The sequence below is a fragment of the Mercenaria mercenaria genome, chromosome 6 (genome assembly GCF_021730395.1).
Source record: "Mercenaria mercenaria strain notata chromosome 6, MADL_Memer_1, whole genome shotgun sequence".
In the NCBI taxonomy this organism is placed as follows: Eukaryota; Metazoa; Mollusca; class Bivalvia; order Venerida; family Veneridae; genus Mercenaria; species Mercenaria mercenaria.
Genome location: NC_069366.1, coordinates 86,312,321 through 86,327,346, shown reverse-complemented (window position 1 = coordinate 86,327,346; position 15,026 = coordinate 86,312,321). Strand labels below are relative to the sequence as shown.

Below are 15,026 nucleotides of genomic sequence, written 5' to 3'. Positions count from 1 at the left end.
TCTTTAACAGTTGTTTTATGTGTGTTTTTCAGGATTACATTTCTGTAAATACAGAGCTGTCAATGCTGCAATTTTGTTGTGAAATTCACAATCCATGTCCAAAAGTGCTTGTTTTACTATACAGCAAAGAAGGAGAAATTGTACCGGGCTGACACCCTTATCTGCTTCGGTCCGGTACAATACGATGGGGAAACGGAGACTAGTCTCTCCTGAAATAACCAATAGAACTTCGAATAATTTTTACTGCGGCCCTGAAATATTTACATTATTTACACTTCCGGTATGGCTGAGACCGAAGAACAAGCTGCCCCTTTGCCCGAAAAAGGGGAGTTAGAGGAGGTAGTCTGTTCAAATTTGCCCCTTCTAAAACCTCATATAGCACAAGTTCAATAAAATATATTTTGCCGAAGCTGGCCTTCAAGCAGTCCAGTACTTTGCATTTCGCGGTTTATTCGTACTCTGATATTTTCGTAACCGTAAGGCATCAACTGTATAGTTACAGAGTTGTTTGTATAGTTACAGAGTTGTTTATGCAGGGGGGTAAAATATTTTTCCGGTTATTAATAAAACCCGGCCCGGTCCAAACCACGGAAATAGCCGATTTCGATTGTACGGAAACCACCGGAAACTTACGGACGGAAGGCTAATTTAATTACGAATGGTGATACCGTCATCTTAAATTAAGGCAATTATGTGTATTTTATTTCATTATTACAAAAGTAGAAGCAAAGTATTTAATATTGATGATACGTATGTTTGATGAAGTATTGCACTTGACATAAGCAAAGACCTAAAATAACAAGATATTTGAATCACACTCAATCAAAGAAGTAATACGTTCGGCAGTCGATGTGTCATTTTGTGTACCGGACAGACACGAGATAGCAGTTTGCAGGATACTTTCAACAGAACTGGACAGACTAGTTAAATGTACGTCGTTATTTCACACCTAACGATGTGACACTAGGTTGTGTGGTAAGGCGAAGGGGTCTATACCGTGCACTGGAAGTATTTATAAAATTTGGTTGCCCGACCAAGATAGCGTTTTAGCATATTAAGTAATATGAAATTAGGCGTTGCCTATCTGACGGGAAAACCTAGTGATAGTCATACGGATTCTTTCTTTTTTTCTGTATTAAATTGTCCTTTCTGATATTTTCTGTTTGGCTTTCAGTTTTGACAGTAAGCCTGATGGTTTTGCTATTGTTATAAAAAATAAGAAGGGGAAATGTTTTAAAAAGTTTTGTTTAAATGAACATAGATCTTATCATTTCTTCAAATGTATCAAGACTAGACAGACAATGGAAAATAGTGTTCATGAGAACTTAAAGATAATAGTGATATTTGGGTGCACAGAATCTAGTCCCAAAATGCACCATTAGTTGTACTGATGATAAAATAGAGAAAAGTGGAAACTTCACATGCCGCTCAACACGACAAAAACGAAACTGTTGCATAAACCCGGACAGATAACGAGGGATTTTTTACCTGTCACTTTTTTATTTCTGCAAATTGTTATCATTTATTGTTATCAAAATAATGCTTTTGCTGAAAACTTTACATAATTCAAATTTATATTTAGTAAGCTAATTTTAACTCACACGAAGTGAGCGCCGGAAAGGGATATGTAAAATGGGGGCTGTACGAACATTGATAAATTCGAACACTAAGTCATTTACAAAATTTTCCTCATAGTATTATATATGGTGCAACAGTCATTCAAAAGTGACCCAATATCAGGCCTTTATGTGTTGTCAGTGAGCATGCGTAAAACACACTCTTCCTCAGTAGTTTTGGATAAATATTTTAATGCAAGTCATTTATTTATACATAATATTATCAATTTTGTTGTTGTTTACAACGATCATGCCTTTGCTATCAATTTGTTTCTCTGATAAAAAATTCTGAATCCGGGAATGCACATATTCTTTTCAGTTCATTTGTTATAAACAAATAGTTTCTAAAAACGACAAAACAATCCAAAAAATAAAACGAAACAATTTACACATTATGCCTGTGTAACATCACATTCAATATCATCTTGTTCTGATTTTCTTTTGTAGTATAGATACCGGAACTTACATAATCCTGCTATCCTAAACACGGACTATTTTAATTCTTTTAAATGTCATTAGTGTCAAATGACACTCTTTTAGGACAAATTGTGTTCCACTAATACATCTATGGTAAAACTCGTGTATGTGAGAATGACAAACAACCATTTACTTGTAAAGTTCTTATTTCAAATTCATTGTAAAAACTTCTTGACCAGAATTTTATATATAACACAAACACTCTTGGTCGAAATTCAGTTTAATTTACCTAACTGCTAACAGTCTGGGACCTTTTTTTGAATACGATTAAGATTAATTTCTTAGCTTGATAGGGATCGTAGTGAGCCTCTCAAGTTTATAGCCAACATTTTTTTCCAAGTGTAATTTTACTAAAACTCTAGTCAATAAATTGACTTTTAGAAAGTAGTTGCAATGGATGTGAAAGATTGTGGAAGGGAGGGTAGATAAGCAATATCGATATATGCTTTTCCATGCCTTCGAATATTTTGTTCAAAATTTACAGACAGAATATTGGTTAACTATACTTATTATTGACTTGTGTTCAAGTAATTAAAAAAAGTGTGATAAATATCAAGAAAAAAAAAATAAATTGGGCCTCAGTTAAAAAAAAAAAAAATCAAGCAACTTACGAGATTCGAACTCGGACCTCGCGCATGGAAAATATGTGCGCTAACCACTGGACCACAGAGACTTTGGACATAAATATGTGATAAAATTATGTATATAAATAAATTTTGTTAGGACAGCGTGTCTATATTCGTTTTACATTGACCTGTTTTGAAATTATTGGCTTTTCTACAATCAAAGAAATAAATAAACAACGGTTTTGTTATTCAAACAGTGCAGTAATGTAGCTTACGTCATAATTCATTATTGAAAACGAAAAGCGGGCCGCTTGAATCATCCATAAACTCGTTTCATGAAGAAACCCGAATAACACCGATTTCTATTGATACCGCGAACTTTCAACTCGATAGAATAATTTGTTTTAATAATGCGGCGCCCGATCGTTCATAAGAAATTTTATTTTATCAAATGTCGTCCTGAAAATTATTTATTGCGCAAGAACGGCAGCAGGTCCGGTAGAATTATGGGAGAACAACAACAACAAAACCGGTGAAGGTATAGAACTTATTCCCAAGTTGAACGGTATATAGGTTTACTTTGACATATATACACGTACACATTATCTATAGACGGAAAAACCTTCGGTTTTCCCGTATTAATTTAATGAAAATATCTTGTCTTAGGGAACATATGAATATAAACACCCTTATATTAAGGTTGTTAAGGATTTGCATTGATAAGTACACATTTTGCGAAAATTAACTAGAAATGTAAGTTTATGAAATTATTATTATACTCCTTTTGCCTATCTCGGTTGCGCAACCAAGATAGATCGAAAATAGATGAACTACGAAGCTATGCGCTGTTTTCATACTTGCCATTTGTTTCAGGTTGTTGAAGTATTCAAATTTGAATATAAAACTAAATAAACTAATAAATTATATCAAAATCTAAAAACATAGTCCACTTTTTACATTTTTTTTTCATATTAAAGGGAGGCAATTACAAAATTTCATAAAAAATATCAAAGTAAGCATTTCCAGAAGAGGTATAACTCTATGTTATAGGTCTTTGTTCCTGAAATACAAGAAAACTGGAAAAAAAATATCATAAATGTTGCTCAAATGGTAAGTCATATGATTTAGCTTTAAACAAAACCGGGTGATTTTGTATGGAGATGATACCCGGAGTTACAGTAAGTTGTAGAAATGAATGAACTGGAGTATAAAATATGAAAGATCGGTCGCAAAGTTTCAAACCCGGACCCCCGCCCCGAAACATGTCCGCTCAGTCTGTTTAAAACAAAACAATAAAAAACGGTAAATATCTAATATGGATAAATGGGAGGGTAGTGATAGCAATGAACTTTCATGTTTTAACAATTTACTGCTAACGTTATTTTTGTTTTAGATTATTTAATTTTTGATTTCTCTTTCTTTTATATTTGAAATAATACTAGCATATCTTTTGAACACAGAATTAAAAAAAAAAACGGTCCGGTCGGACTACGAACTATGCTTTTGCTATATGCTTATACAACTATTCACACAATGTTAACTTTTTTGTTTTTAAAATGAACATTTTAAAGCATGGATTACAAAAGTGTGCAATTCAGATGTTAAATTATTATACTCCACACAATGTCCAATGCACTTTTCCCATTAGTTTAACTTGAATAATATATCATAAGCGTTTTTATATCTCGTGCGCAAAATCGTTATTTTCAATTTCTGCGCATGTGAAATTATACAATAATTGCCTTTTGGTGAGGTCGATATGAGCCGCGCCATGAGAAAACCAACATCCGCCCAGTCTGGTCAGGATCCATGCTGTTTGCTAACGGTTTCTCTAATCGCAATAGGGAGCGGTGGTCTAGTGGATAAGGTGTTGGCCGCTCAATCCAGAGGTCGTGGGTTCGAGCCCCACTGGGGTCACGACCATGACTTCTCATATGACACCTGTACTGGTTTTTCCAGGAAGCGGACTCGAGAGTGGTTACAATAAGCTTGAAGCTTTCATCACAATCGAGCTAAAACAAATTTTTCCTTTTCAATACAATGTAATATCTGGTGAAGATCAACTTTTACTATTATTTAAACAAGTTATGAAGGATGCAACTCGTTTTTGGAAAATCCCGCTCATAACACTTTCTTTACCGTAAAGTTGAAAACAAAATTGTAAGGTTAAAACTTTTCTGAGATGCTTTATGGATTTGGCCACACATGGGCAGTTTAACAAACCAATTACAGCTGAAGAATTACACTCAGATTTTTCGTAAAAAACTGCAAACTATCGTACAATTACTCGGTATACAAAAGAAGAGCAACAGTTTTATTTGCATAATTACAATAGGTTTGGTTCTACCAATGAAAAACTCACAAAACGTAAGGTATCAGAATGCGACAGGATTAAAGCTGCTCAATATAGATCCAAGTATAGTTCACTTACGGTGTGGTCACGTAACCATAGTAAAGTAAGCAGTGTTAGAGTAAATCGTCTGCAGTACATTGTGATGTTGATAAATTTACCAAAAAAAGATCTTAATGAAGAAATTTGTGAGATTTGAAGAAACAACATTCATTCAAAGTTTTATTTTGCTTTTTCGAGACTTATTTGTAAATTATGATTAGCGGGCTCAAACGATTCTTCAGTTGTTATATATCAAAAATGCCGAGCACTAGCAAACTGACTGAAAAGGCATTCTGTATACAATAATATATCAAATCAACCTAAATAAATTGCAAAGTTTTGCAAGATATGTCTAACCATTGAAGTTTAATTTTGAAGTATCTAAATTCATAATCTGAAAGTGTAGAGCATTGGTAAATATCCAAACGAACCTTAACAAGTTTTTACTTGGTCTTTTTTCACGAAAGAGTGTGAATCGTTCTGTATATTGAGTGCAGTTAAATGGTAATTTTGTTCCCATTTAAAATATTTCTTTTTTCGCGTCGAGTTTTGGTTCACCAACTAATGTGAAATACACTCGATGACTGCTTCCTGGAAACTAACCAGTACTCGCACAGAAAGAAGGGACTGTTGGAGTCACGGTCAAAATCCGCTGACAGGATTCGACCCCGCGACCTCCGGTTTACGAGACATCTGTACAAAAATGAAAAAAGGTAAAATTTGTATCTAGATTCTCCTCTATATATAGTTTTGAACTAATTTGAATATAACTTAAGTAAGTCAGTTTATTCAGAGATTACTTGCAAACTTAAAAAAAAATATGTTAAAACATTATAGCAACGAAAGTGCAAAGGCTATGCCACAAACTGCAATGTACCACAATATATTCAATTTGTGACTTTCATCGTACGTCAGTTCAGTCGACTAAGTTCAAGAGATACTCAGAATACTGCGTGAACCTATCTCGGTATTTGTTTCTATATATTTATACAGGAATATTTTAAAAATACGGGGTACCGTGTGTAAAACTTTTCAATATTCAACGCTGCATTCTTCGTGCGTGATCGGTATCCCGACCTATCCTATTTTTTTTTACATGACCCTAAATGTTTCAAGGTCTTTGAGATTTTTTAAAAACTTTTTAATAAAAAGTTTTAAAAAACTGCTCATTCTATTCTTTAAAAATTGTCAGTGATATTAGAAATTATTCGTATTCATTTTTTTTTTGACATAAAAATAATTTCCGTAAAGTCTCATTGAACAAAAAAGTATAAAAAATCCTGTCTTTTTACTACATATTTTTTTAGGCATGTTACCGGACACAAAGAATTATTTAGGCTTTGGGAATGCACAGGTGAAACAAACATTCTTTGAGGCCCGAGAGGAATTCCTCTCTTCGAAATATAACAACTTTTTGGACAAAACGTGATTATAAAATAGTATATAATGATAACGATACAAAATATCGGGAACTAAATAGAAGGCTCGTCAAAACAACGCTATGTATAACGACTTCCTGTGTACAAGTTTACAAATTATATTAAGACGTTTTTGCAACCAGAAAGAACACGCAGTTTTAACCCATTCATCAAAGAAGTTCCTCGCGGGCATCATAAAGTTCAGTGGATTTTTTTTACTAAATTCTAAATATGTAAGTTGATATCGACACGATATCATTCGTAATTATATTAGCCTTCCGTCTGTAAGTTTCCGGTGGTTTCCGTACAATCAGAATCGGCTATTTCCGTGGTTTTGGCCGGGCCGGGTTTTATGAACAGCCTATTTTTCCCACCATCTGCCCTGCAGGACTGGTAGCCACTAAAATCTACTGGCCCTTAGTAACAGTCACTCACCCCAATAAAATTAGGAAGTGTCTAGTCGTCCGGTAACAGGACGCCTAGCCTGCGTTCTAGTCGTTACTGTACGGCTAGCAAATCCTCAGGGAATTTTCTAGTTGTCCGGTAATTAATTTCTTAATGAATAAGTAATGATTTTAAAATAGTTTTAAATGTTGTTTACTTAAAATATTAATGCTTATCTGATTTTTCAGGCGATTAAACGCAAGAGATCGTGTTTGTTTTCAAATCCGTTGATAGTCTATTTTTAGAAATGATAAAACATTGACCGCCGAACGTCCATATGCTATTTTGTAAAAAGTGGTATTTTTTTCTAACGGTCTTAACTTTAATTATTAAAACACAGATTTATATATATATATTTTTTTTTTTGAAGAATGGAAAGCTTAAAAAGCAATTCATTCATTAATTTTGACTATAATTATTTCAAAATAAAATGGATTAATTTTGAACGCGTAACTGCTGTTTTTCTTAAAGTTTTGAACATCACGCTGCTGTTTTTGAATTAGATGTCATTTAAAACAGTTATTCATTAAAAAATATTTGAATACTAAAATATGAAAATTAGAAAGTACTTAAAAACTGTTTTAATTTTGAAAAATTGACAAAATTTAAAAATTCTGATCGCATAAAAGCCTCCAGATAAACAGCTAGATTTTAATAAGTGACATCACGTCGATCTCACCATTATTGAGTTCGGCAAACTTCCATTATTTTATAGGCTGAACAATGCAGTGATTTATTGTAAATGTTTATAGTATGTATTTACACGAAATTTGTTTGCAGATAAGTATCGATATCTTAAGTAAATGACATTAAAACTATATAAAATCATGTCTTATTCATTAGGAAATCAATTACCGGATGACTAGAAAATCCCCTGAGGATTTGCTAGCCGTCCGGTAACCGGACAACTAGAACACAGGCTAGGCGTCCGGTTACCGGACGGCTAGACACTTCCATAAAATTACAATTAAACAGAACCCCGATCATACATGTATGGTAATTTTGGTCCTTTCTGTATTAGTTGTTCTTTCCAATATGTTTTTAAAGCATAGCGACTTTTGCTCTTGGCCGGTACCGCATTTAATACGAAAAAGGCAAAGCCTCTGAGCAAGCGTAGCTTAAATGACAAAGAAACTTTTCACTGTTCAAAATAATTCGCAAGAACCTATTCACTTGAAAAGAAAAAAAATTTAGTGTCATCATACCAGCGAATATCATACGTTGCCAGTGTCACGGTGATGTCATTATCTGTTTGCTGCGTTCATGTGGCTTTAAAGCCTTCATGCTTATTAATGACATTTTTTCCCATTTTCTGGCCAGTGCTTGATCTTTTAAAAGAAAATAATATTTTTTTCTACCAACTGGAAATCTTTCATGCACTATTTTTGAGTGATGGATAATATTCAGCAATCAAATGAAGTTCTGTATTCACTGCGAACAAAGCATTTCCTGTGAGCACCTGTCCGCTAGCTTGTGCTTTTCATAAAATAAAAGCAAAATTATTATTTCCATAACATAACTTTTTAAAAATAAAGGCTCCTAAATAAATAAAGAGATTGTAACTCGAATATGAAATTTAAAAAAAAACACAGTTTTTTCACGACTTTGGTAAGTAGAAGTAGAAATAAATGGCGGCCCCTTGACGTCGGCGAAGGTTTTTCAGCTACATCACTTTACCTCTTTCAGCACACTTTTGTTATATTCGCCTACACATTGCCGTAAGGCGAGCTATGCGCTCGCTATGAAAATTATTTAGGAATAATGAAACTCTTTAAGAATAGTCTTAAATACATGTTCATAATAGTTTACACATGTAGCCCAGGTAATGATGTCAGCGTGATAAGCGTGATAAGCATGATGTCAGTTATAATCCCGGCCTCTCGGATTGGAGGCAGATTTGTTTCATTTCCTTTCAGAAATATATCTTTAAAATACCTTTATAATTCATCAATTAAATGGAAGTCAGTGTCATTTATAAGAAGTTTGTCTTGTAAATATAATTATTAAAGGACAAGGAAAGCCTAATAGTAAGTTAATTTCATATGAAAGCCATCCTCAAACCTTTCATAACACTGAATTTTTTTTTAAATCGGACCACTATTGAAAAAGATATGAGATTCTGAAATTTACAAAAATTGCTGATCATGAAGGCAGCCATTTTGTGTGTTTATTACATCATTTACACACTGCTGAATTCTTTATTTAGCAAATAATCTTTAAAAGAGATAATTTTTTATGTTTCTTGTGTGTAAGATGTAAAACATGGTATTTTTTTTCATTATAGCTAGAGAAATTATTTTATAGAAATAAGTAAATACAATTCAAATATGTGTCTAGAAATTTAATAAATCAGCCATTTTGTTTTTGTTGCCATGGGAACAAATGGTCACCAGTTTTGATCAAATATTTAAGTGCTCATAACGTACTCATTTTTAAGTCAATTTTGAAAATTCTTTCATTTCTTTAAATGATTAACGAAATCCCAGCAGATGGAATTAACATCAAAACACCATTGCCTTGCCCTTTAATGATAACAAATGATGTTTGCTCTTCACTGCGAATTAAGCAGTGTTGGTGCTGATAGTGACATTACAAACAGTAGCAACAAAGCAGTAAATCAATAACAACAACAACAACAAAACAGTGATTAAGTAGAAAATATTCTCAAGTCCAATGCCTATATGGTATATAGATTTTACCTTGACATATACATGTATACATTAACTACAGACAGAAAACCCTTTGGGTTTCATGTATTAATTAAGGCATGCTCAAGAAAAAAAGCGAAAATTCGCAGGAAACTGCACATATTTATCTTTAAAAAGAATGTTATCAGTTTTTACAACTAACTGGAAACCTTTTTGAAGGATTTTCAAGTTTTGAATAATTTTGAGCGATTGAATGATGTTCTAAGTTTGTTGAGAAAATAGTTCCTTAGGCCAGGTGAACTTGGATAGTTTACGGCAAAAGTTTTAAAATCCATCACTATTTATGAATAAGAAAGTATACTAACATTACCATGATATGGCATAAAGCTGCTCACTAATACTTCTGTTGATTGATACTTGGCATTAATATATTTGGGATTCCTTTTAAACCAACGCCCCGCATATATATTAATGCTGGCAGTGGGTTATATATTCTATTTATTAAGGAATATCTCGGCTGTATTAACAGTTGCAATAAATTTCTAAACAGATCAGAGAGATGGTCCTTTTTACCAGACTGGGTCATTTGAACCAGGATGGTACAACTGACCCATAATAAGGCATGTATACATAGGCCTGATGAACCATATAAAAAAAATTAACTTGAATAACCATACATGCCATAAACCACAGTAATTCTTGTGGTTTTACGGCATAAGATGCAAATCTTCTGTAAAAACAAAACATTTTAACAAATAATCAGTATATATCTTGGACATTTGTTATGATAATGATTGTGAAATCTGATTCAGTGTTTATCAACTGTCCGTTCGTTTGTTCGTTCGTTAGTCACAACGTTAACTTTTTGCATGAAGCCACTTTACTCGCGAACCACTGCACCCATGACCTTCAAACTTCACATGCTAATAGTACTCATTGAGTGCACGACCCCTACTGACTTTGGGGTCACCAGGTCAAAGGTCAAGGTCACAGGGGCCAACATTAACTTTTTGCATGAAGGCACTTTACTCGCGAACCACTGCACCCAGGACCTTCAAACTTCACATGCTAATAGTACTTATTGAGTATACAATCCCTATCCACATGCTGATAGTACTAATTGAGTACACGACCCATATTGACTTTGGGGTCACCAGGTCAAAGGCACTTTACTCGTGAACCACTGCACCCAGAACCTTCAAACTTCACATGCTGATAGTACTTATTGAGTACACGACCCCTACTGACTTTGGGGTCACCAGGTCAAAGGTCAAGGTCACAGGGGCCAATGTTAACTTTTTGCATGAAGGCACTTTACTCGCAAACCACTGCACCCAGGACCTTCAAGCTTCACATGCTAATAGTACTCATCGAGTACACGACCCCTACTGACTTTGGAGTCACCAGGTTAAAGGTCAAGGTCACAGGGGCCAACGTTAACTTTTTGCATGAAGGCACTTTACTTGCGAACCACTGCACCCAGGACCTTCAAACTTCACATGCTAATAGTACTTACTGAGTATACAATCCCTATCCACATGCTGATAGTACTAATTCAGAGTACACGACCCATATTGACTTTGGGGTCACCAGGTCAAAGGTCAAGGTCACAGGGGCCAACGTTAACTTTTTGCATGAAGGCACTTTACTCGTGAACCACTGCACCCAGGACTTTCAAACTTCACATGCTGATAGTACTTATTGAGTATACAATCCCTATTGACTTTGGGGTCACCACGTCAAAGGTTAAGGTCACCAGATCAAGGTCAAGGTGCTGCGGGGGCATTTGTCACCATTAGTGACAGCTCTTGTTGTTTCTAAACTTATAAATGCCAAATCAAGAAAAAAATCATGCCAGAGTCTTTAATCAAACCCGGGTTGCCGTGGCAATAAACATTTTTCTGCGGTCTAGACCAATACACAATGGAGGAATACATACTTAACACCTGTTAAATATAAAGCTTTATAATTAATGCAGTTTACCTCCGGTACCCCATTACAAACGCCTTTCAGTTTTGATTGGAGAAATTAGTAAAAACAACTAGTTTTTATGTGTTTCACTAATTTATAATCTGTCAGTAACTAAGTTTCAAGGCCTTCTTAAAAAATATAACAATGATTTTCTGATACCTAAAAAGTTTCTTTTTTTGTTGTATGATCTGGAGGTCAGTGCCTTTCATTATAAACTAGGCCAGTTTGATGTATTTACACAGCATGCCATTGTACTTAATGTCCTGTAAAAGAACAATCTTAACTTCATACATCAATTTTGTTTTTAGCTCACCTGTCACGAAGTGACAAGTGAGCTATTGTGACCGCTTGATGACCGTCGTCAGTCGTGCGTAGTGCATCAACAATTTCTAAAAAATCTTCTTTTTCAAAACCACTGGGCAGAATTACACCAAACTTCACAGGAATGATCCTTGGGTGGCCCCCTTTCAAAATTATTCAAAGAATTGAATTCCATGCAGAACTCTGGTTGCCATGGCAACCAAAAGGAAAAATCTTCTTGTCTAAAACCACAGGGCCTAGGGCTTTGATATCTGGTGTGTAGCATCATCTAGTGGTCTTCTACCAAAATTGTTCAAATTATCCCCCTAGGGTCAAATATGGCCCCGCCCCGGAGGTCACATTGTTTATATAGACTTATATATGGAAAACTTTGAAAATCTTCTTGTACAAAACCACATGGCCTAGAGGGCTTTGATATTTGGTATGTATCATCATCTAGTGGTCCTCTACCAAGATTATTTAAATTATCCTCCTAGGGTCAAATATGGCCCTGCCCGGGGGTCACATGGTTTATATAGACTTATATAGGGAAAACTTTGAAAATCTTCTTGTACAAAACCATATGGCCTAGGGCTTTGATATTTGGTATGTAGCATCATCTAGTGGTTCTCTACCAAGATTTTTCAAATTATCCCCCTAGGGTCAAATATGGCCCCGCCCCGGAGGTCCCAAGTTTTACATAGACTTATATAGGAAAAAAAGTTTAAAAATCTTCTTGTCTGAAACCACAACACTTAGACCTTTGATATTTGGTTTGTAGCATTGTCGTATGGTCCTCAAACAAAATTGTTCAACTTGTACCCCTTGGGTGAAAAGAGGCCCTGGCCTGGGGGTCCCAAGTTTTATATAGATTTGTATAGGAAAAAGCTTTAAAAATCTTCTTGTCTGAAACCATACAACCTAGGCTTTTGATATTTGGTATGATGCATTGTCTAGTAGTCCTCTACCAAAATTATTCAAATTATGCCCCTGGGGTTAAAAGAGGCCCCACCCTGGGTCACTTAGTTATTATGTGAGTTATAGAGGAAAAATACTTAAAAAATCATCTGATCCTATTTCCAAGACTGTTTAATTATAATTACCTGATGACCCCAAGTAATATGATGTCATTTGACTGTGACCTTGACCTACTGACCTACTTTCTTGTTTTTTAAGATACAGCCTTGAAATTTTGATGACATACACAGTTTTGCACACAAATCGTAAAACTGAATTTCATTGACCATGAATGTGACCTACTGACTTTCTTAATATTATATCATCAGTTTGACATTTGAAACATGTAGCTCATATTACTCAGGTGAGCGATCCAGGGTCATCATGACCCTCTTGTTTATGAGAACTGCTGTTTATAAAGGATGCTGATAAATATGTTTTTTTCTAGGAGAGACAGACAGTGATATCTGTGGACACACCCTCTGGTCAGGAGGGCCCAGGAGCACCACCTTCTATACCAGATATACCAATTCAGCCTAAACCAAAACCAAGAAAAGGTAGTGCAGTTGCTTCATATGTGCATTTGATACAAATTAGGGAAAATGTTAGCATTCAGCATTGACTTTACTGTAGATTCAGGTTAAGATGGTTACACTTTTTCATTTTTGAAATAGTGAGTCACAAATTTAAAGCAAAAGTTAATATTTTCTAGTATTCTGTCCAAAATATAACCAGATTCATATTGCAAATACTTATCAACAAAAATAAGACTGACTTTAAAACCAGTCCAACCATCTAGAGTTCAGGTTGACATTTTCACAGAAATGCAGTCTTGACTTTTTTTTCATGATAAGAAGTAAAGTAGCTATGACTCACAAATTTGTATAATATGTCATGTTTTTTTTTTTAATCTTATTTAGTTGATACCACCATTTGTTGGTCATTCTGCTGTTGTTACACAACATTATGACTGTCATAGCATTTTATCTGCACACCCTGTTGTTTTTCAAGATTTTTGTAAGTAATGGTATTTGATGTTTTATAGCACCAGATATTCCGATATTTGAGAGACGGAATTGGCTAATTCACTTACACTACGTGAGAAAGGAGTATGAGCAGTGTAAACAGCTGATCAAAGAACAGCTTGGAGAAAGTGGAGGCATGTGTGAATATGCTGTATATGTACAAGGTAAGTCAAATTCAGGGAACTGTATGCCTGAGCTGAACAGGTAGAGCACATTCCTCCAGATCTTGGGGTCTTAAGTTCAATCCCAAGGTTAGGCATGTGTTCTCCATGATGATTAATAAAAAACATTGTGTCTGAAATCATTCATCCTCCACCTCCTATTCATGAGGGGCAGTTGGATAACCAGTTAGTTTAGGTACAGAATCCAGGAATACTGTTAGGATTAACTGCTGCCATTACACAACTTTAAGAGTGTTGAAAAACAGCGCTCAACAGCGATCTACAGCTTGTTCTAACACCTTGTTTACACTATTTCTCCAGTAAACCTGGAAGTTAAAATTATTGTAACTGTGCACAAAAGGTCCAAATTCTGATGCTGAAATTTTTTTAAAGAGTGGTCTTCAAACTCAAGTGTTGTCACCTCTGAACTTAGTAAATGCAGGTTCAAATACCCACTAGCACTACCTCTAACACAATGTAAAAATCTTCAACAATATCTGTACCATAAACTATCCTGGCATTGAACTGGTTGATTGTTCTTAAATGATATTAACCTGGGTTAAGTTTTTTATGTATTGGTTATTCACAGATTTGAGTTTAATTTATTTAAATTTAGCTTTACTACTTCAAACAACAGTATATTGCCATTTTAATTAATCTGTGCCCCTCAGAAATGTATAGTGATTTTGCATGAAAGAAATATCGTTCATCTTATTATGTTTGCTCTTTCATTTTCCTAAATAGATAATAGTATTGACTTTGAAAAAATAATTTCAGCACTGATTCTACGAATGGAGGGCAAAATTCAGGAGTCTTTGGAGCTGTTCCAGACTTGTGCCTTACTTAACTCAAGCAGTGGGGAAAATCTCAAACAAGTAGCAAGGTCCTTGTAAGTATGTTTGTAATTTATTTTTTCCAGAATCTATTTCTAAAACTGTCTAACCTAAAATCACTTGCTTCATCATTGTGGAAGTCAAATCTGTTAGAGGTGTAGAATACTTTCTTGTACAGAAGTTACATGCATCCAGCTTGCTTACTAAACCCTTACCTT

General features: G+C 34.7%; 1 protein-coding gene across 4 annotated transcripts in view; it reads left to right on the top strand.

Annotated features, from left to right (window-relative positions):
- Window positions 1-223: 223 nt before the first annotated feature.
- Window positions 224-15,026, top strand: part of LOC123548312 (Bardet-Biedl syndrome 4 protein-like) — a 42,790-nt gene continuing 27,987 nt past the window's right edge. Inside the window, exons 1-4 of one of the 4 annotated variants that reach the window (XM_045335479.2) lie at window positions 224-339; window positions 13,238-13,346; window positions 13,835-13,978; window positions 14,753-14,864. In XM_045335479.2, the coding sequence (XP_045191414.2) occupies window positions 283-339; window positions 13,238-13,346; window positions 13,835-13,978; window positions 14,753-14,864 (422 nt within the window). In that variant the 5' untranslated portion in view covers window positions 224-282. Of the gene's footprint in view, window positions 340-2,271; window positions 3,225-8,354; window positions 8,522-9,331; window positions 9,598-13,237; window positions 13,347-13,834; window positions 13,979-14,752; window positions 14,865-15,026 lie in introns of those variants that run through there. The other 3 variants (XM_045335482.2, XM_045335481.2, XM_045335480.2) reach the window with 3 other exon arrangements.